We start from the raw sequence: 22,389 nt of genomic DNA, 5'->3' as shown, positions 1-22,389 counted from the left end.
CTTCTGAATGCTGGATTAAAGGCTTACGCTCCCACGCCCTGCTCTTTTCATTAGTTCTCTTGCTTGTTTTGAGATGGTGTTTCTCTGTGTTGCTGAGGCTGGCCTGGAACTCTTGAACACAAGCAATCCTCCTGCCTCAGCCTCCTATATGCTAAGTGCCCACCACTGTCCGCAGCTCTGTTTTGTTAGTTTCTGGGGTTTGTGTGCTTCTTTTTTGTGTGTATTAGTATTTTGCTTGCATGTATGTCTGCTTGACATGAGTGCCTGGTATCCACAGGGGCCAGACGAGGGCATTTGGAGATACAGGCAGTTATGAGCTGCTATGTGGGTGCTGGAGTTTGAACTCTGGTTCTCTGGAAGAGCAGCCAGTGCTCTCAATCACTGAGCCACCACTCTAGCCCATCTGGGGCTGTCTTAACCAACTGACACATCGCCTGTCTGGTTGGAAACCTCCCTACAGGCCTTTCCTGCCACCACATGCTGAGAATAGAGCTTCCTTCAGCTGTGTTCTGACCCTGTGGCTCGTGTGCACATGGGGTTGGGGCCTGCTTTTCTGCCACCTATGGACGGACACAGCACTACCTGCTTTGGTTTCCAGACTGTTCTGTAACTTGAGCAGTGGGGGTTGTCACAGACCTGCTCTCTTGCCTCCCTGACCTTCACTAGGAGTCACTATTGTGACTGCCACCCCGTGGGCCCTGACCAGTGTCCAGGGACAGGACAGCACTCTGATTGGCCTCTGTGCTGGCACAGGTCAACAAGCATGCGTTTTCTGGTGGAAGAGACACCGTGGAGGAGCACAGGCAGTTTGGGGGCAACTGTGAAGTGGACGTGTCCTTCATGTATCTGACCTTCTTCCTTGAAGATGATGACAGGCTGGAACAGATCAGAAAGGTGAGTCAAGCCCAGCCAGGCCTTCAAACAGTAAGTTCATACTCACTTAGACCTACCTATTCAGGAGGCTGGAGCAGGAAGATTACAGATTCTAGGCCAGCCTGGGCTGTAGAGCAAGATGTTGTATTTAAAACACAGAACAGGTACTTGCTTTAGCAGCATATATACCAACAGAGAGAACAATACAGAGAAGATTAGCATGGCCCCTGCTCAAGGCCAACACGAAATCCATGAAGCATTCCATATGTAAAACAAAAACTGGGGGCTGGAGAGATGGCTCAGTGCTTAAGAGCATATATATTGTTCTTGCAGTGGACCTGAGTTCAATTCCTAGCACCCACATCAGGCAGCTTACAACTGCTTATAACTCCAGCTTCAGGGGGTGGCCCTAATCTTAGATACATGCACATATATGGACAAACATACATGTACACATAAATAAATAATAAAATATTATATTTTAAAAAACCTGGGTAAGATCAGTCAGATGTTTAACTACATGGGAAGAACCCTTGAGTAGTTCACAAAAGTGAGAGTACAAAGAGGTTTGTCTTTTTTGTCAGGGAAGAAATGTAGGTGAACCACATGCCAGCAGATGATTTAGGTGTCCGTGGTCCCAGGACAGCCTCTCAGTGAGCTGGTAGGGACAAGCAGAGCCTTGGCCTTGGAGTGTTTTCCAGGGAAATCCTATGGAATAGGAAACAGCTTTTTATACAAAAACAGCAGAAACAGTAGCAGAAAAAAGTTACAAGCATGCTCTTGCAGCCAGGAGGCCAAGTGAGAATTGTTGCAGGTACACTGCACTATTGTGTGGGTGTCTTTGGTCATTACTGTTTAAGAAGGGGTCTCACTGTGTAGCCCTGGAACTCCCGATATAGAGCAGGCTTACATTAGCTCGCGACAATCCTTCTGTCTCAGCCACTGAGTGCCGGGGTTATAGGAATCGGTATTTAGAGGGTTTCAGTGACACCAGGGCCAACGCCAACGAGAGTGAAAGAAAGGCAGTGAGAGGAGAGAGCTGCGTGACATTCACAGGAGAAATTCTCAGGAAACACGCCATTCACTGTTAGTGGGCAGCGCCTGTGGTGTGGAGCTGAAGGTGGTTTTTCCCCCAATTTGCTGCCGCCGAGGTTTGGGGTCTTGGTTTTGTCTGCTTAAAGAGTGGCGCAGACGGGAAGGAAGGCATCAGGGTGCATAGGAGCCGTACGGCCGAGAGCCGCACTCAGCTCTCCTTTTCTTGTGGGTGACGCAATCGATTCGGATTACCGTTTCCCTCCTGCTACTCCTCCCAGTTCTTCCCCACTTCCCCTCCCGTCTGGATCCACTCCCTTCCTGTCTCACTAGAAAACAAGCAGGCTTCTGCGGGGTAATGATGAAATATAGTATAAAACAAAAACTAACACATCAGAATTGGACAAAACAAGCCGAAGGAAAAGAGCCCAAGCACAAGAGACAGACATATTAATATCCTATAAGACCCAAGTTACTGTGACACTTTGAGCATAGCTCTAAAGGGATATAAACTGAACTCAAGCTCAGGGAGGGAGGGAGGGCTTGGACACACAAAGCCACTGCTCACAGCATCCACCTTCCTGGCAGGATTATACCAGCGGAGCCATGCTCACTGGAGAGCTGAAGAAGACACTCATAGACGTCCTTCAGCCCCTGATCGCCGAGCACCAGGCCCGACGCAAGGCGGTCACCGAGGAAACGGTGAAGGAGTTCATGACCCCCCGGCAGCTGTCCTTCCACTTTCAGTAATGTTTCTTTTCTGTCTGCACATAAAGAAGAAAATCTGTCGATAATCCCAGCCCCCTCAAATCAAGTCACACTCCCAATAGGCTTCTGTCACGTGGGAATTCCTGGACCTGGGTCTCTACGCCCTTGTGCATTCTGAATGCTGTTGCTTCTGTGATGTCTCTCCGCCTGTTGTCTGCTGAGGATGATCAGGTGCTGCTAATGTTGTGTGGTCACATAGAAACCCAGCCGAGAATCTCTCCCACAAAGAGCCCAGGTGTGGCACCTCTGTGGCCCACAGAGGATTGTCCATCTAGCAGCCTAGGGTTCCAGATAAATTCCCAAAATATTAGTTTTGTTTGTTTTTAAGTGTACGTGCTGCATGTGGTAGTGCACACCTTACAGACTCTATATTTAGGATGCAAAGGCACAAGTTCCAGGCCAGCATGGGCTACCTAGCAAGAGCCCGTCATAATTTATGTTTGATTCTGAGTCTATGGAGTCAGAATGTCATTATTGTAAAACTGAAAACTGCTGTGAAAAACTGATGAGACATTTAATGGGCAAAGATGCTATGCTCGAGCCCATACCAACTATATATATATATAATATATAATATATATAAGCTTTGCTTTATATCGAGTAGGAAGTGGTCAGCTTTGTCCTGTAGGTGTAGCCCAGTAGTAGAGCATTCGCCTAGTGTGCATGATGCCCTGGGTTCAGTCTCCAATGCCACAGCAGAGGGGGTGGGTGGGATCATTCAGCTCTAAAGCTGTTTTTAACACTGATTATGGACCAGGCTGGACCATTTCTACTAACCTGAGTCTTGTGGGTGAAACTCCAGGCTGAGGTAACCAAACTCCAGATCACACGTGTTGTTCACTCCAGAATCATGCTTGTTGCCCTTCCTGTACTAACGTTTCCTCAAATGGCCTGGCCTCCACCTCTTGAAACCCAGTGGTGACTTCTCCCGACCATCAGACTCTAAGGACAGTCTGTTGCCTTTGCAGATGCTTTTGTTTTGACACTTGACTGAAGTGGAAGGCCGCACAGAACAGTGTGCTGGCCGTGTCCCGGGCCGGTGGACCATAGCTAGACAGGAAAGAACAACAGCCGTCCAGGCTCTGGTGGTCTCCCTCTGGGCTGGCCACATGTAATGAGCCACCACTCAGAGTCTTGGCAAAGCAGAAGCCATGTCTCAGGGAAAGCCCCTGGTTGAAGTGTCTGTCCTCTATGAAGGCACAAAGGCCACTCTTGAATGTTCCGTCCTCTTGTCACTTTCAGGCAAAATAAACTTGGTTGTGTTCCTGCCTTTGTCGCTGTCTGTCTAAGCAGGCTGCGGGAGTGCCTGCACTGAGTGCCCCTGAGCCACACTACACCATGCTGAGCCTGCAGCCACTCCCCTTGGGAGTGAAATCCCATGGTGCTTAGAGGCAGGCTCCCAGGGACTGTTTTGGTTTTTTTGTTTTGTTTTGTTTTTGTTTTTGTTTCTTTTTAACAAGATTTATTTTTATTTTTATGTGAATGGGTGTTTTGCCTACATGTATGTCTGTGTACCACATGCATGCCTGGTGCCCAGGGAATCCAGAAAGGGTGTCAGATACCTTGACACTGGAGTTACAGACAGTTGTGAGCCAGCATGTGCTAGGAACTAAACCTGAGTCTTCTGGAAGAGCAGCCAGTACTGTTAACCACTGAGCCATCTTTCCAACTTCTTAAATATGAGTCTTTTTTTTTTAATTTTTATTTTATTTATTTTCTATCATCAGCTTAATACAGTACAAATTTTTATCCTAATAGTGAAATATTTCACTGATGCTTGCCCAGTGATTGAGTAAAACCAAAACTTACTATAAGCCACAGTTATCCTAGGGTTCCCCCTGCTATGTAGCCTCCCTGGATCTGAGGGTTGCAGTCTGATTGTTCTTTGCTTTGTATCTAGAATCCACTTATGAGTGAGTACATACCATGTTTGTCTTTCTGGGTTTGGGTTACCTCACTCAGGATGATATTTTCTAGTTCCATCCATTTGCCTGCAAATTTCATGACGTCATTGTTGTTTACTGCTGAGTAGTACTCCATTGTGTATATGTGCCACATTTTCTTTGTCCATTCTTCAGTTGACGGGCATCTAGGTTGTTTCCAGGTTCTGGCTATTACAAATAATGCTGCTGTGAACATAGTTGAGCATGTGTCCTTGTGGTATGATTGAGCATTCCTTGGGTATATGCCCAAGAGTGGTATGGCTGGGTCTTGCGGTAGATCGATTCCCAGGGACTGTTTTTGTGTCAGCCAATTGTCCTGAGAAGCCACCATCTCTCTCCCTGCGACTGCTTTCCCGCCTTGTTTGACATTCTAACAGCCTGGAGAGAGCATGTGCGTGTGGATGTCCTGTCTGCAGAGACCTGGGTGCTTGGGGAGGTGCTGAAATGATGAGCACGGGCAGGAGCAGAGCTACTAGTGGTCCAGGGGAGATCCAGTCACAATGGAGCCCTTACCCACCTGCCCATTTGCAAGTGGGGAGATAGGACTTGTCCAAGGCCACACAGTGAATTTGTTACTGAGCAGTCTGTTCTGACTTAGTATTGAGAACACTAAGGTTCACACCCTGGGAGGCCAACCGCCTGAACTCAGAGCGCATGAGAGGGCCAAAGTATGGCACAAAGTTCATGCAGGCTCCCCTTGAGGCCCCCTCCCACCAGACAGGCCACACTTCCAGGCCAACACCGCACCCGGCTGCTGTGGCCAGAGGTGGTGAAACAGATGCGAAGCACTGCCTTGCTCTCTCACCGTGCTCCAGAATGATTGATGTCACTTGTAGTGCTGTCGCCCCCATGGAGCGTCCAGGTGTGCAGATGAGAGAGAGATTCCTGTCATTGTCCACCCGGCCATAGCATCTGCTGGCTTCGCGAGGATCCTGGACCCCGGGAGGAGTGAGCACCCAGGCCAGCCCCACCTGCCATCGGCCACAACTTTGGGAGAGTCACTTGACCTCTTGGGAGCTCCATCTCCTCCATGTAAGACAGCACAGAGGTGATACCCAAGGCTGCTGCTTGTCGGGGTGAGGGTAGGGTAGCTCCCTGAGAGAAAGGTTCAACAAGCTTTTTAATGGAAGCAGCCTGGGGATGGTGTCCAATGCCATATGGTCCAGAGACTTCCCAGAAAGAACAGCCTTTGCTCTGAGTGGTATCCACACCACATAGATGCAGGTGACAGCTCCCATCTAGAGCAGTACGTCCAGGGGTAAACAGGCCTTGGTGAAACTCTCCAGAATTACACTATTGTCCCTTCTCCTGGGCCCATAGGTCTGTAGCCAGCACATACTGTGGGAGTTCTCAAGGCGAGCTTTTAGCTCTCACTGGAACGCTCAACTACAGACTTGATTTTTCTGGAAGTAGCCCTGTGGAGAGACCAGCTCTTCCTCAGTGTGTTACTGGGGAGCAGCCAGGCCCTTCCCTCTGGTTCTTCACTTCTGACAGCAGGAGTGGGGTCAGGAATGGTACCTAGAATCTATGCACTTGGGAGGCTGTGGCAGTAAGACAGTGAGGATTTGAGGCCAGCCAGGGGTATATTTGAGTGCCAGGCCCTTCCTGCTAGGTCACTTCCCTCACCAACGGCAGCCTGGAGACCTGGGGTGGGCCAACAGCTCAGCAATTGCAGTCATCAGGAAGGAACCAGAGCAGCTACCCTGACCCTGTGAACATGGACTGTGAGAGCCCAGAGCTGTCTGAGCTCATCCTGCAGCACAATGAGTGACACGCCAGGTGTGGTGGTAATGCACACCTTTAATCCCAGCACTCGGGAGGCAGGGGCAGGCGGATCTCTGAGTTTGAGGCCAGCCTGGTCTACAGAGTGAGTTCCAGGCCACTCAAGACTACATAGTGAGACCTTGTCTCAAAAAAAAAAAAAAAAAAAAAAAAAAACAGCTTAAAAGGATGAGTGGGTACCAGTGGCCTGACAGTTGGTAAATTATTAGTTGCCTTTTTCCAGGCACTGGCCCAGAATGTCCCTGCATCTTGACCTCTCTAAACTAGGTGAGCTTTCAAGTTCAAGGACTAAAACTAAAAGGACATGAGGATTGCAGCTAAGACATAAGGAGTGCTAGGCCGGTGTTTGAAGTATGTGAGCAGAGTGGGAGCACACACAGAGACAGCTCTTAAATCTCCGCAAAGTAGCTGAGATTGTTTAAAGAGGAGAATCCACAGGCTGGAGGACTACGTGACCCAAATGAGGTGAAGAGGAAGCATTAAAACGTCCGTAGTATCGTGTGTGTGTGTGTGTGTGTGTGTGTGTGTGTGTGTGTGTGTGTGAGAGAGAGAGAGAGAGAGAGAGAGAGAGAGAGAGAGAGAGAGAGAGAGAGAGAGAGAGAGAGAGAGAGAGAGAGAGATATCAAGCAGAGGGAGGTCTTGCAGGCAAGGGCCCCAGGTATATATAAGATCTGGTGCTGAAGGACCTGCATGACAAAAGCAGACCCAGAAACAGATGGATCCCACCCCTTCTAGAAATTGGAAAGTTTTACTGGATGAAAAACACTGGGAACCATTTGATGCATACATGGCCAGGCTTTGCATCTGAGCATGCACAGCTGAGGCAGGTATCAGCCAGCTTTACCACAGGGCTGTTCTGTGAAGACCCAGTGGGCTCACACTGTACTGGCAGCCTGACTCCCAGGGGCCCATCACTAGAAGCCACAGAGTCCCCAGAGAGGTAGGCTAGGACTCAGAAGCACAGACAATCCCATTTGTGCCTGAGGGCAGACACTGGCCTACACTGCCCTCCAAGCTACTGGCTCAAAACTTTTGTAAGGTACCCCGCACTTTCCCACCCTTGGTATCGGGCTCCCGCAGTGTTTGGCCTGGTGATGACACAGATAACTACACAACTTTCCCAGAAAGGAAAAGCTGCAGGATGTCACGGAGACCCTCTACATAATGGGCATCTGGCTACCCAAGTAAGAATTGTCGTCTCTCTTAACCACTAGAGCCCGGGCTTCTCACCGCCTCCCCCACCATGAGCTGACAGGCTCAATGGTGCACCGGATAAACACAAGGTAGTAGAGGCAGTACCCCACAGATCACAGAACACCACCACTGAGCAACCTCAGAAACATTTATTGACGGCCACTCCTAACCCAGGTTCCAGGGTCCAAGCAGTGTGCGTGTGGGTACCCCGTGAAACACCACACCAGTTCCCCAGCCAGTGAGGACAATGAGCTCTCTTGGACAGCCCAGGACAGGGAACAAGCCCAGCCTGTAGCCAGATGGCTCAGCTTGCTGTCTGGTCTCTCACTTGTCTCTTATGGGAACAGCGTGAGGCGGTGGACGTTGAGTGGGGTTGGTGAGGGTATGCTCTGAAGTCATGGGTGTGGCCGAGGGAGTACACTCAGGGAGGAACAGTTGCTCGGTGACAAATGACTCATATCCTCATATGAGGACACATATCCTCATCAAGGAGACCCACATAACCTTGACCCAAGACCCCCAAGCAGATGGCAGATCAAGCCCCCTGACTTTGTGGTCAGGAGCTGGGCAGGCCAAGCTCAGGCCTCACCTAAGTCACTGTACTGAAGGCCCTGTGCTGTTCCAGTGACAGCCCTGTGGGGTCCTAAGCCCACCCTTGGCCTCCAGCTGCTGTGACCTGGCTGCTGCTGTGCCTGGTGGCCCCTCCCTATGTGAACAATCTCTGAGTGAGCCGCAGCACAGCCTCATAGGCCACAAACACCACCATGTTGACAGGAAAGGCGCGGCAGCAGTTGAGCGCCAGCCCTTTGAAGAGCACCCTGGGGCCCTCCTCCCGCACGCTGGTCACCACACAGTGCAGGAGGCCCCGGTAGCGCCGCTGGCCCTGCCCATCCGCCTGCAGGCGTGACTTGATCACATCCATGGGGGTGGCCACGGCCCAGGCCAGGACCCCAGCACAGCCTCCAGCCACCAGCACACCTAGGACATCTGTAAGAGACACAGGGACCATGCCTTATTGCAAGCTTCTCAGAGACAGGACCCAGCCCGGGGCAGTTCACGAACTAACACTTAAGTCAAGACAAACCCCTCTATCACTAAGTCACTGTGTGGACAGTCACACACACACACACACACACACACACACACACACACACACACACCCCTCAGAAACCCTACTTGAAAAATAAGGCAGGCAGATGGATGCTTAGCTTGATTCAGTGTTGGTGAGCTGCACTGTGCACAGATTCCTCTCCCAGCCCCCAGCCCCCTGGGCTAACCCCACCATCTGCCTGTCACTCACCTGGCTGGCTACGGCCAGCAGGGGTGAGCCACTCACAGAGCATGGCATAGGAGAGAAAGTAGGTGGCAAAGGAGTGACCTTCACGAAGGAGCAGAGCTGAGCTGCCCTTGTAGAGTCCCGGAAGCCCCTCCTCACGGGCCACTGTGGCTAAACAGTGCAGTGGCCCACGGTACTTGGGCCTGGGCTCCAGACACGCAGTGGGTGCGGGACACAAAGCAGGAGCCGCTGCTGACGTCCAGGAGGCTGAGGGCCGCCGCTGCTGTGGCTGCGCTTGGGCCTGTGTCTGCAGGCGGACCTTGGCCACCTCAGTGGGTGATGTCAAGAACACCTGGGACAGAGAGGAAGCAAGATTAGGGTTTGCCTATAGCCTGCCCACACACTAAGACCCAGCTTTCCAGCTCTGGGACCCAGTGCTGAGAGCCTGAATCCCTAGAAGCTGCAAGCTGGTCCCAGGGATTTGATGATGCTATACTGGAAGCCAGCTCAACCAATTTAAGGCCGAAACCAAAGTGTCCTACGTCTCTCCTATCTGAGAACACTGGCTTGACACATACCGGGTGCTAAGTTAATGTGACTAAGTTCAAAAGCATAATTGATACAGTTGTTTGCACTGTAGTCATATTGCTAAAAGTGGGGCATGGTGGTCGCTGTGGGACTCAGATGGATCAGGCTGCACTGGGGTCTTTGCACCCCCAGTCTCCCTTAATTCTCATCACACCTCTTGCCGATGAGAGGGCAACTCAGAGAGGCTCAAGAGTTGAGCCTGGCTGGCTAAGCTTATTGGCCTTTGGTCTCTGCACTGTGTGTAGTGGGTACAACACTTGGCCCCTCAGCCCGTGGAGGCTCTGATTAAGGATCGAGTGGCTTATGCATGCCCCATCCTGGCCTATGAGGGACCTCAGCTGCACTTGCCTGCCTGGTTCCCATCTGTGGTGCCTGATGCTCCATCTCCACTGAGGATGAGGGATGCCAAGTGTCCATGGTAACACTAGATGGTGTTCAGTCATTTGCTAGACACCCTGAAGATGGAGCCCTCCCAGCTGAGAGGTCAGAAGCACCTGAGTGCTATCTCTTTGGGTCCTCGCACCCTGACGGGGAGGGTCTTTATGATGATCTCCTCCTCTCCACTGGAGCATGCTGGGAGGGACACCAAAAGGGGCCTAGCCTGCCGGGCGGTGTTTGCGCCCGCCTTTAATCCCAGCACTAGGGAGGCAGAGGCAGGGGGAATCTCTGTCTCAAAAAACCAAAAGGGGGGGGGGGTAGCCCATCCCAGGCAGAACACTAGTTCCTCACCACAGTCCCCATGCCCTGTAGGCTCTACCTTCACAGAGCCACAGTCTCGACACCTGTTGGGAAGTGTGATTCAAACTCCCTGGGTATCTCGGATGCCCTTCCACCCTCAACTGCCTCTACTCACCCGCACAAGGCCAGAGGCGCATCCTGAGAGTGTGATATCAGCCTTGGTGGGTTTGGCGTCAGTGCTGCCGTACCGGAAGCGGCAGATGTGAGCCAGGCAGTGGTGGTAGGTGCCAAAGGATACGGATGACACCAGGGACACCGTGCACACAGGCAGTGAGAGGCCCCGGTAGAAGCCCCACACCTGGTGGGTAGAGACCAAGTAAGGACAGGATCCGAGAGAGAATGCCCTGGGGCTGGGACATCTAGGACTGACCACCATCTCCCTTGCCTCCAGACATGACCTTTGGGATCTCAGCACTTGATGTTTGAGGTTGTGTGTGGGGTTAAAGAGACAGCTGCCTGATCACGATAGTAGATCCAGCATGATGCTCAGCTAACCCCTGCCTGCATCAATCCCCAAGTTCACTTGCATAAGTGTCCCCAAGACCTTCCCCTGGATGGGCTCCTCCCTGGCCTTCAGAAGCTCAGGTTCCCCTGTAGAGAGGGACTTGGTTCTGTACCCTATAGGGTCCCCAGTGCTCAGATTTTGGGGCTCAGAGGGGATCCCAAGGCTGGGCACAGTCATATCTGTTTGGAGGCCAAGAGGCTAGGGCTCAAGGGGAAGGACATCACTAGCAAGTCCCAGCCCAACGCCACCCTACCGTCGGGCCCCAGTCCTACCCGCTCTTGACGATACGTGTCCCGGATGCAGTGCCAGATGCTTGTGTACTTGGCCTCAGTCTGGATCCTCACCTAGGGAAATGGAGAAGGCTTCAGAAAGAGCTGGCCCTAGGCCTGGGGCAAAGCCAGTGGAAGCCTAGGCTCCACCCCTTGACTGTCAGGCATGCTGCTGTAGACTGAGAATGAGACCCCCGAGGCACAGGGTGAGAGAGACCGACAGACCCTAGGGCCACTGGGAGCCATTGAAGGTGTTAAGAGTAGGAGAGGCCTAGGTCCTCTTAGCATTCTAATTGAGGACCCGAGCTGGGCACAGGAGACACTGTCATCTAAACCAAGGTAGGGCCTTGCTGTACCTTCACTGTGTCCAGAGGGTAGCCCACAGCAACTCCGCAGACTCCTGCAAGGCAATCAGAGAAACCAGTGAGGCAGCAGGAGGTGGCCCTGTCAGCAGTGAGAGCCCACCCATCCGAAAGGATGGGAGAAAGTGGCCTCAGGCAAGCCCCCCTCTCCCACCTCCACCTGACCCTACCTGGGCTCCGCCTCTCTTCAGCCAGTTGAGAAACTGGGGCTCAGTATGCACCTGCCAAGCTTGCTAGATATCTCCCAGCCCTGAATCCTGACCCAACTGTGCCTACCCCCATTGCCCAGGCCAAGGACATTCCTCAGCCTCACCTCTGACATCACATTTTGGGAGAACATCTGGTTCCACTCTGGCTGACCCTGTCCCTGAGCCAGGCAGACTTTGCCCTCAAGCCTGAGCCTGTGTCGGGTTTGTGTGGGGGCCAGGTGAACACCCCCGCATCACCGAGATGGGGGAGAGACACATTGTGAGTAAAGGCCAAGTGAGCAGCCCAGACCACACACACACACACACACACACACACATACCCAGGGCTCTAAAGGGCCAGGATTACCTGGAACCAGTTACGTGTGGAATAGAATGTGCACTGCTGCTATGGTCTGAACAGACTCCCCCAGAGGCCCAGAGGCTTTTCAGGAGTGGCGGAGCCCGCAAGAAGCCCTTAAGTCACTGGGGTCACGTTTTAGAGGGGACTGTGAAATTGCAGCCCCTTGTCTTTTGTCTTCCTGGCCAAGAGAACTCCCTGCCATTGTCCTCTAACAGCCACACAGAGGCTCAAGCAGTGGGGCCACCTGGTGGTCAGAGCCTGGGGAACTGCCCACTAGGTAACCATTCCTCTGCACGCATGCGTGGGCTCACTGAAGACAGTGGACCCAGCTTCTGACCCACCTTGCAGAGGGCCTGTCGTGCCGACGCCTGGCTTTGGACCAGGAGATCCACACTGCCCTCCTAGTCCTGCCGCCCCAGCTCTGGGTCCTCCACATCTAAGGCCAGCACAGCCTTGAGGAAGCTGAGGAGCCAATCGGGGGCTTGGGCTTTCCAACCCCCGAGCAAGAATGCCAAGGACATTGTAGAGGGTGAGAAGGCCCGTGGGGTGGTGTCCTGGGACGTGTTCGAGGAGAAGAATGAATTTCTGGGTGGGGTTGGGGGTATAAAGCAAGCACCTGACAGAAGACCCGAATGGAATTACCCTCTATGTCTCTCAAACACCTCCCCAACTCCTATCTGTCTCTCAAAGCCCTCCTCTCTTGGGCCTGCCTGCTGTGCTCTTGGTTGCCTCTGCCTGGAAGCATGTTGATCAGAACCTGTGTCCCATGGCCTTGCTGCTATGGCCCACATGCCATGGCCACCTCTACATCTAGAGTTCTTCATGGAAAGGCTTGGGTCTGAATCCCTGGGACCCGGGACCCAGACCCAGCACAGAGCTAGGACCCCATCACTGGGGCCTCTCCTGTGGCTATGAGGAGGGCATGGCCTGCTGTGGTGCTAACATTCAGAGGATCAGCCAGCCTTGGTATGGCAGAGGCCAAGACCCCCGGCAGCCCCAGGCAGGGCCAGGACCCAGTCCTCCGCGGCTATCCTTCCGGGCCCCCAGGCTGTTCCCAGCAGTGAGAAAGCCACCCACAACTATTTCACAAGAGCTGCGGGGCCAAGGGTGCCTCGCTCAAAATAGCTGCACAGCCTGCAGATCGATGACCCATGGAGTCCCTGTGGGCAGCCACCTCCCCCTCTGTCATCTCTCCCCAGGAGGGAGACAGTTTCAGCCACAGGGAGGTATGATGTTGGTAGGCCTCAGTGGACCAGAGAAACCATCCGGGCCAGCTCTACGTCGAGTTCCCGCTTCCTGCCATAGAACTCCTGGGTGCACTGTTCTTCCCTGAAGCCTTCTGGCCTCTCCCAGGGCTTATTTGCACACACCAAGGACCCCAGCCATCTCCTAACTCCATAGGAACAAGTTCCTGTTCCCAAGCCAGGGATCCCCAGCCTGCCTCTGCAATCTGCCTGGGCTTCAAGACCATGTGGGAACCTGCCCTCCCCTTTAGCACCCATAGCCCACCCCCTGGGGTCTGCTCAAATCTCAACTTAGGGCTCCCTCCCACTTACCACACACACAAAAGCACCATCCCCCAGATCTCCCCAACCCCCTGCACCCCTCTATTCCTATCTCGTACCTCCAATGGCCCCAGCAACAAAATCCATGGACAGCGTGGGAAATGAGAAGCGCTCTGGTCTCTGTCTATGCCACAATGGCCAGCTCCTACAGTTCTGCACACCTTAAATACCTGTGAGCAGAGGCGGAGACAGGACTGCACAACAGGCTGTTTTGATGCCCACGTTCACACACCCCACAAGGATCCCGGTGCCGATGACCTCAGCATCAGGAAAGCATGTGAGAGGTCATGGGAGGGAGCCAACCCCAGACATGGGTCTGCCTCTATTTCTGGATTCAGACCATGCCTGGCTTCTGACTGCTTACAGTGGCTGTATAAACAGTGACCCCCTCGTATGGGTACCCCACTTTACGGTTTACCTCCAGGCCTGAAAGGGAAGGGAAGCAAGGGCCTCTTCTAATCATGGAGCCACCAAGACCCCAAGGGGGACTTGCCTGAGGCAGCCACCGTCTTAGAGCCATCCTCTCCGACAGCCAGCCCTCGAAGGGAATACAGCCTTGTCTCTATGGCCACCCCCGCTAGTTCCCTTCAGAGGCTCAGTGACCCAGGCTGCAGCCCTACCAAGTGACCTGGGGGGCACCCTCAGGGCCAGAGAGCTGCGGAACGGAGGGAAGGGGCATGTTGACATGGAGCGCCCAGCAGTTCTATCTGGATGGCCCTCACGGAAGGGCAGCGGGAGGCCACGTGTCCACCTGTTTTCCTGTTATCTGTACGCTGGCCTTGAACAGGCTAGTTTCAGACTAGGGATGACCCCTCACCCCGACACTTTGTCTACTTTTAGGCAAGTAAGCAGTGCTAGTCGCCACAGCAGAGGGCAAAGGGCAGAAGGGACAGAGGGAGACTGGAAGTTGTCTGTCCAAGGCCAACATGATGTCCATCCTGTAGAGGGATGTGGCTCAGCATCTGATTAGAAGTTGACCTGCCTGCCGTCATATCCCAACTCCACCACTTGAGACAAGGCCTGTGGCCTTCCTCTGCCTCCGCTTCTCCACCGGGAAAGTGTGCTCCACTGTGAGCACAGAGAGCAAGCTCCAGCTGTGTTCCTGCAGAACTGCCGGCCAACTTCATTAATAGAAGTAGAGGGTCTAGAAAGAGGTGAGGGGTCTGCTCTGGAGAGGCAGCTGGGCCAGATGTTACACTCAAGAAGCTAGGCCCTTGGTCAATGACACGCATTCCACCTGAGAGGACAGGGACCCTTGGGTCCCACATGGCCAGTGGAGTGGGGCCATCCACCATGGCACTGGAGCCCAAGGCCCCACAGTTACCTGGGTGCCTTTCTCTCTCTGCCCCACATCCAGACAGTCTCGGTGTCCCCTCTTCTACTGTCAGTCAGGACCATTTGCCGCTGTCCACCGGCACCGCCCTAACCATGTCATTATTCCTGGACAGCAGCCCAACTGTCCAGGCTCCTGATGCGTGCAATCACCACATGCCAGATGTCAAACACTGAGACACCTTGATAAACACAACAACCTAGTCTCTGCTCTAGAGCCCTGATGTGCTGGCAGAGACACAGAGAGTCCTAGAGAGACAGGAGAAACCCAGCAGGGATTGCAAGGACCGATGTAGTCAGCTGCTGCTTCCCAATTGGGCATGTCCGTCACTATGAAGTAGCGTAGCCATGACAACCCACAGGACACGCTCTAGACAGTGGGCCTAGTAATGTCCCTCCTGATGCAGGAGGCTCCTGAGTCTCTCCAGGCCTCTCTCCACCCCAAGGTTACTTAAAAAGAGCCCTGAGCACACAATGTCAGAAACATAGATGGTACATTTCCTCAGTTCACAAGTCAGTTTCATTGACTGTGATTTGCCAAGTAACCCTGATTTTACCTGATGGTGTGGCCATCTGCAATCAGATTCTTTTATCCCAATCTTAGTTATTAATATTAGTTCTCAGGTTACACACTACACAGTAATACACACACACACACACACACACACACACACACACACACAGATTAAAAATGGGCTCACTAGGCAGTGGTGGCGCACACCTTTAATCTCAGTCAACACTTGGGAGGCAGAGACCCACATGTTGGAGGAAGAAGAGAACTACTCCTCAAGTTGTCTTCTAACCTCCATATGTGCACTGCACTGCACGTACACACACACACACACACACACACACACACACACACACACACACCACTAGATAAACAAATGCGATTTTTAAAAAATATTTATTTAATGTGCACTGGTGTTTTGCTTGTATATACTCTATGTGAGGGTGTTGGATCCCCTGGAACTGGAGTTACAGACAGTTGTGAGCTGCCATATGGGTGCTGAGAATTAAACCTGGGTCCTCTGAGAGAGCAGCCAGTGCTCTTAACTGCTGAGTCATCTCTCCAGCCCCAAATGTAATTTTTCTTTTTTTTTTTAAAAAAAGATTTATCTATCTATTTATCTATTATGTATACAGCATGTATGACTGCAGGCCAGGAGAGGGCACCAGATCTCATTACAGATGGTGTGAGCCACCATGTGGTTGCTGGGAATTGAACTCAGGACCTCTGGAAGAGCAGTCAGTGCTCTTAACCTCTGAGCCATCTCCCCAGCCCCTGTAATTTTTCTTAAAGAGACAGACAAACAGGGTGAGTCTTCCCAGCAGCATGAATGCCTTTTGAGTCTCTTATGAGTAACCCTAATAAACTCACTGGTCCCCCGATCTGGACTTGGGTAGAATTCTTTCTTTGGTCTACTAGTCCTGTCTCTATCTGGAATGAAGAGGGATTTCTTTTCATTGCCTCAGGGAGAGTCACGTGATATCCAGAGTAACAGGGAGGGAGGAGAATAGGTGGTCGGGGAGCTGAGGTGAGGGAGGGAGTATGAATTGGGAAGGCGACACTGGGACAATCGTGTTCTCTCAGTCCCATAGCCTATTTCTCCTACCCTTTGTCTTCTGACCAAACATGCCCAAACTCACCAAAATACAACTATCCCAGAGGGTATCCTCCAGTGCCTTGTACTGGTTCCTCGTTGGCTGTGAACCTCTCACAACACTGATGGTCTACACTGGTCTTCCTCTACACCCACAGGATACAGTTCAGGATAGGCTGCTGTTTGGGTGGTTAAGTGAAGGTAGATGAAAACAGGTCAGTGAGCAGATGGAGGGACAGGTGGATGGGTTGGATGAATAATAGAGAGGCAGGGAGAAGATGGATGGATGGATGGATGGATGGATGGATGGATGGATGGATGGATGGAAGATGGACAGATGCGTGAACAGATAAGCAAAGGGAAGAAGGTTGGGCAGAGACTGGGATGGATGGGAGATGGATTAATAAGTGGATGGAGATGGGGTGGACAGATGGATGTATGGGTAGATATAGATGAAAGATGGACAGCTATCTGAACAGATAGCAAGGGGAAGACAGGTGGAGAGAAATGGATAGATAGAGCAACAAAAAGGTGGGTGGGTGGATGGGTAGTGAGTGGATGGGTGGGTTGGTGAATGGGTAGAGTGGATGGGTGGGTGGGTGGATGGGTAGTGAGTGGATGGGTGGGTGGGTGGATGGGTAGTGAGTGGATGGGTGGGTGGGTGGATGGGTAGTGAGTGGATGGATGGGTGGGTGGATGGGTAGTCAGTGCATGGGTGGGTAGACTCAGGGATGGAGAAATGGGTGAATAGATAAGGGAAAGATGGATTAGTAGAAACAGATAACAGATAGAATGAATGGAGGCAAAGATAGCATGTGGACAGATGAGTAGACAGATGGGGACAAGGGAAGGGATGACTGGAGGAAAGAGCAATTGGTGAGTGGCTACAGGCTGGCTCAGGCCATGGGAAGGGAGGGTCGGTTGCAGTCCACGAGGAAGCAGCTGAAGAAGACAGAAGAATGGTGCTGCCTGTGCCTGCCTCGCCTCCTCCTGGAGTGACTGTAATCATGAAAGGCCTGAGAAACATTGGGGTCACCTTCCACTCTTCGCTGGATCTGATAGAGAAGGCGTCACGGAAGGAAGAGGCCTCTTCCAAGGTGTTCCTCTGTGTGTTGGGGCGGCGTGGGTACCTTGGCTGGAGTTTGTTGTAGAGCGCTGCTTTGGCCAGCTACGAGACCTTGGGTCAGTGACATAAACTCCCCAAGTCTTGACTTTCCTAGTAGGCAGTGAGTCTCAGGTCTTGCATGGACAACAGGAAAAGCCCAAGGAGTATCTGATGGGGCCACACCCTGCCATGGCTTCGGTAGCTATCATTGGCATCCAGGCCAGCTTTAGGCCTCCTGCACCTGCATATCACAACCCACACCTGGGGCTGCCACAGAGGGCTCCTGGGAGAATACAGACTTTCTGAGACACCACAGGGGATCTAGGAATATGCTACTCATCTTCTTATGAGTTATACCCAACCAGAGAGGCAGATAGTAAGTGGAAGACATACAACCCCGGCCTCAGGGACTTGCTGTCCAAAGGGAGCCTGTGAACTCTTTCCTGCTGGACATAGAGACGCATGCCTGTAACCCCAGCATTTGGGAGCTGGAGGCAGGAGGATCAGAAACTCACTGATACATGGCAAATTTGAGGCCAGCCTGGGCTACTTGGGACACTGTCTCAGAAAGTAATTCAGCCTCAGCTTCCTAAGTGGTGGAGGCACAGACGTGAACCATCCACCCAGCATGACGGGCTTTCTTGTTAAAGATTTTAAGTTTATTGTATGTGTATGTGTGTGAGTGTGTGTATGTGCACTGCAAGCATGCATGTGCCTGTAGAGGCCAGAAGGTATGAGGTCACCTGAGCTGCAGGTACTGATGGTTGTGAGCCACCTAACACAGGTGCTAGGAACCAAACCTGGGTCCTCTGCAAGAGCAGGAAGTGCTCAGAATCGCTGAGCAATCTCCCTAGCCCCAAATGTTTCTAATACTGGGTTGCAACTTATTTCCTTCCTTCTCCTGTCCATGTGTCTTCACCCGAGTGCCTAGGGATCCACTTCTTGTACATGTCCATAGTACTCAGAAAAATGATACAAAGCCAGAGCCTGTGAGCCAGATAGCTTGGGATAGATCGGCCCTGCTCTGCTGCATGGCCTGGACAAATCCTGTAGCCTACCCAAGCTTCACTTTCCTTACCTGGAAAGTAGAAACTGTTCAGGAAGGGTAGGAAGAGGTTAGGTTCCAATTCCCCACCCTCCAGTGCTGGGGATGGAACCTGGGACCTCATACATGATGAGCAAGGGGGCTACACCACTGAGCGACATCTCCAGTCCCCTAGGGTCTGCCTTTTAAGGACAGAGTGCCAAAGATTTTTGCAGACATACTTTAAAAAGGTCTGTGTATGTGCATGCACACATATACACATAGAGGTGTTGGACCACCTGAAACTGGAATTACAGGCAGTTGTGAACCACCCAACCTGGGTGCTGGGAAACAAACCCAGGTCCTCTGGAAGAGCAGCAAGTGTCCTAAACCACTGAATTATCTCTCTAGCTCTATGGAGGCACACTTCCAAATCATTACGAAGAGCCAAGAACCATGGCTATGAAGTGCAGCAGGCTGTCCCCAGCTGGGCTATCCTGGAGGCCTGAGAGGAGCTAGCTGAACCATTTGGAATGGGCCTTCTTCGAAGGCAGCAAGCAAGAGTATGTTCCATAATGGGCTCCGAGGAGCCAATGGAGTGAGCTGAAGGGTCACTGTGGTTTGGGACACATTTTATAGGTGCAGGCATTGCCTGGCCAGGAACGGTGACATTACTAGGGGGATAGCAGCAGCTTGGGGAAGGGGAAATGGGACAAAATGCCAAGAAGGAGGTAATGACCCAGGCTTACAGACTACCTACTAGCTGCTAGACATCCTCTCTGTGGTCAGGAAGACTTTACAGGGGTCACACCTCAGAGGTGAACCACACCCTTCACGCTTTCTATCCTCCCTGGCACAAAAGCCTGGTGGAGCAGACACAGGGCTCCACACCAAAAGGCTGGTGCAGAGGGTAGGTAGAAGCTGATCTCCCTGCCCAGGGCTGCCCCTAAGGCTGAGCAGGAAAGCTAGAGAAGCTGTGGACACTGCCTAAAACCTTGTGGAAGCTCTCGGAACTGCTGGTTCCAAGACACTGAACATTGTTCTCCAGCCTTCTCCCTCAGTCTCTGGAGCTGCCCAGGTCTCCCACATCTGATAGCCATTGAGTGGCATGCCTGCTATGACAGTGACCAGCCTGGGCTCAGGACACAGGACCCACCCTGCCAGCTGTCTCTCCCCCTCCTGCTTCCTATGGTACCAACTCCAGCTAGTTCTACCACTCCTCAAATCAAGGCTGTGCAGGGCACACTGCCCTCCAGGGCCTGTTGATGCTGACCGTGGGCTGGGAACGGTCTGCTCCTGGCATCATCAGGCTGCCAGCATGCCAGTGGGAGCCCAGAGGGCATGCAGACTAGGCTACATGTGGTCAGCCACTCATGAGAGACCCCCATGACCTTCCAGTTCTGGAGCACCCTCAACAGCAGAGCCTTGCAGCCTATTTGTATTTATCAAGTCATGACTATGCAGCTATTTATACCAAGTCCCATCTTGAGTTTCTGGTGTCCGCTGACTCATGAAAGCCAAGTGGGTTCTGAAGTAGAACAAGACAGCCTCTGGTCAACCAAGAGCTGACCCCAGGGGAACCATTGGAAAATGCAGGACTCCCACACACATACACCCAGGGCTGGAAAGCACAATTATTAAATTAATCCTCATCCTCTACTTCCTGGAACCAGAGGATCACGGGTAGCAGAACAACAGCAGAGTTGGGTATTGTCTGCTCCTTGGTTCCTTCCCCAACCCTGAAACAAACATGACCTGAAACAAAGGCCCATGTGGTGCCAGCCAGGACAGCCAAGCAAAACCAACCAAAGCACGCTAGAACCCTGAGACACTGTCCCCCAAGGCCCTTAAGGTGTGCCGAGGAGGCTGGCTTCAGTGCGCGCAGTCTCTCCTGCTCAGGGGCTGGGAATCTGAGTTAGCTCTACAGGAACTCAGCTTCTCTCTTGGAAACCTGAAGGGGGTACTCACATCAAGGTACACCAGCCAGCCAAACCAGTTCCGGCCTCCTCTGTGGCTGCCTGCCAGGCTGAGCCGGCCACTCTTGGTTCCAGGCTGTTTTCCTACCCCTGCAAAGCTGGCCCCTTCCGGCACTCCCCTGGCTCCCCAGGGTGGCCTACTGACTAACTGAGAAGAGCTCTTACTATGTAGCAGATAGCACAGGCTGGCCTTGAACTCATGGACGATGTTCCTGCTTCAGTCTTCTGAGTGGAAGGCCCTGCCGGAGGACCAAACTCAGGTCCCCTTGTGTCTGTATTTTACCAACTAAGCCATATCATCAACCTCTTACTGGATTTTTATTTTGTAAACATTTTATTTCTTTCGTGGGGGTGTCTTTGGGGGTGGGGGGTGGGGCATGCATGCCATAGAGCAAATGTGAAGGTCAGGGGACAGGCAGTGCTAATCGGTTCTCTCTTTTTACCATGTGCTTCACCAGACTGGGGTGTCAGGCACCTTTACCCACTACTCCATCTAGCTGACCCCTCCTTACAGGATTTTGTTGTTGTAGAGTGTTGTTCTCACTGTGTAGCTGGAAAGGCTGTTCTTGGTTGTCAGCTTGACTACATCCGGAATTAACTAGAACCCAAAAATGGAGGGGTACATCTATGAGGGCTTTTTGCTTATTTTGACAAGGGAAGATCTACTTTTTCCCCCCATTTTTATTTATTTATTTTTCTATTATCAGCTTGATACAGTATAAATTCTTATCCTAATAGTGAAATGTTTCACTGAAGCTTGCCCAGTGATTGAGTAAAACCAAAACTTACTATAAGCCATAGTCATCCTAGGGTCCCCCCTGCTATGGAGCCTCCCTGGATCTGAGGGTTGCAGTCTGATTGTTCTTTGCTTTGTATCTAGTATCCACTTATAAGTGAGTACATACCATGTTTGTCTTCCTGGGTTTGGGTTACCTCACTCAGGACGATATTTTCTAGTTCCATCCATTTGCCTGCAAATTTCATGATATCATTGTTGTTTACTGCTGAGTAGTCCTCCATTGTGTATATGTGCCACATTTTCTTTGTCCATTCTTCAGTTGACAGGCATCTAGGTTGTTTCCAGGTTCTGGCTATTATGAATAATGCTGCTGTGAACATAGTTGAGCATGTGTCCTTGTGGTATGATTGAGCATTCCTTGGGTATATGCCCAAGAGTGGTATGGCTGGGTCTTGAGGTAGATCGATTCCCAATTTTCTGAGAAACTGCCATACTGATTTCCACAGTGGTTGTACAAATTTGCATTCCCATCAACAGTGGAGGAGTGTTCCCTTTGCTCTGCATCCTCTCCAACATAGACTGTCATTAGTGTTTTTGATCATAGCCATTCTGTCAGGTGTAAGGTGGTATCTCAGAGTCATTTTGATTTGCATTTCTCTGATGATTAAGGATGTTGAGCATTTCTTTAAATGTCTTTCAGCCATTTGTGATTCTTCTTTGGGAATTCTCTGTTTAGCTCTTTAGCCTATTTTTTAAATTGGATTGTTCAGTATTTTGATGTCTAGTTTTTTGAGTTCTTTATGTACTTTGGAGATCAGTCCTCTGTCGGGAAGATCTACATTTAATTCAAAACCTTTGAGGTGGGAAAACCCACCTCTAATCTGGACCACACCTTCTGCTGGAATCCTATATAAGGATATGGAAGAAGGAAACTTTTGCTCTTTGCCTACTTGCTCTCGACCTTGCTAGCAAGTCCATTCTTTCACTGGCATTAGAGCCTACTACTTCAGGATTCCAGCATATACTGATGACCACCTGAGACATCCAGCCTTGAAGACTGAGCAACTACTAGATTCTTGGATTTTCCTTTAAACACAGCCATTGTTGGGTTAGCTGGACCACAGCCTGCTAAGTCATTCTAATAAATCCCCTTTCTATATATAGA

The 22,389-nt window shown here is 51.7% G+C and overlaps 2 protein-coding genes and 1 non-coding gene across 6 annotated transcripts in view; 2 read left to right on the top strand and 1 right to left on the bottom strand.

Moving 5' to 3' along the window:
• Positions 1–22,389, top strand: part of Wars1 (tryptophanyl-tRNA synthetase 1) — a 49,735-nt gene that overhangs the window by 26,139 nt on the left and 1,207 nt on the right. For 3 of the 4 annotated variants that reach the window (XM_076551367.1, XM_076551369.1, XM_076551366.1), the window contains exons 10-12: positions 754–894; positions 2,494–2,651; positions 3,642–3,942. In XM_076551367.1, the coding sequence (XP_076407482.1) occupies positions 754–894; positions 2,494–2,651; positions 3,642–3,663 (321 nt within the window). In that variant the 3' untranslated portion in view covers positions 3,664–3,942. Of the gene's footprint in view, positions 1–753; positions 895–2,493; positions 2,652–3,641; positions 3,943–22,389 lie in introns of those variants that run through there. The other variant, XM_076551370.1, reaches the window with a different exon arrangement.
• LOC121822666 (U6 spliceosomal RNA) lies at positions 1,042–1,144 on the top strand. The gene has a single exon (XR_006063834.1). It is a non-coding gene; the product is annotated as a U6 spliceosomal RNA (small nuclear RNA).
• Slc25a47 (solute carrier family 25 member 47) lies at positions 7,723–13,627 on the bottom strand. Its single transcript, XM_006971683.4, has 6 exons — positions 13,504–13,627; positions 11,325–11,368; positions 10,972–11,043; positions 10,310–10,492; positions 8,893–9,220; positions 7,723–8,579 (listed from the first exon to the last, which is right to left on the bottom strand). The coding sequence occupies exons 1-6, from the start codon at positions 13,529–13,531 to the stop codon at positions 8,299–8,301; spliced, it is 936 nt and encodes a 311-aa protein (XP_006971745.1). The 5' UTR covers positions 13,532–13,627; the 3' UTR covers positions 7,723–8,298.

This window comes from Peromyscus maniculatus, chromosome 14, assembly GCF_049852395.1.
Source record: "Peromyscus maniculatus bairdii isolate BWxNUB_F1_BW_parent chromosome 14, HU_Pman_BW_mat_3.1, whole genome shotgun sequence".
Lineage (NCBI taxonomy): Eukaryota > Metazoa > Chordata > Mammalia > Rodentia > Cricetidae > Peromyscus > Peromyscus maniculatus.
The sequence above is the reverse complement of the archived record's forward strand: the minus strand, read 5'-3'. Positions and strand labels throughout refer to the sequence as shown.

Coding starts and splice junctions, on each gene's coding strand:
- Slc25a47 (XM_006971683.4), bottom strand. CDS start 13,531: ATGGATTTTGTTGCTGGGGCCATTGGAG. Junction 11,369..13,503: donor TGTTGCTGGGGCCATTGGAG/GTACGAGATAGG, acceptor ATTGCCTTGCAG/GAGTCTGCGGAGTTGCTGTG. Junction 8,580..8,892: donor TGCTGGCCGTAGCCAGCCAG/GTGAGTGACAGG, acceptor TGTCTCTTACAG/ATGTCCTAGGTGTGCTGGTG.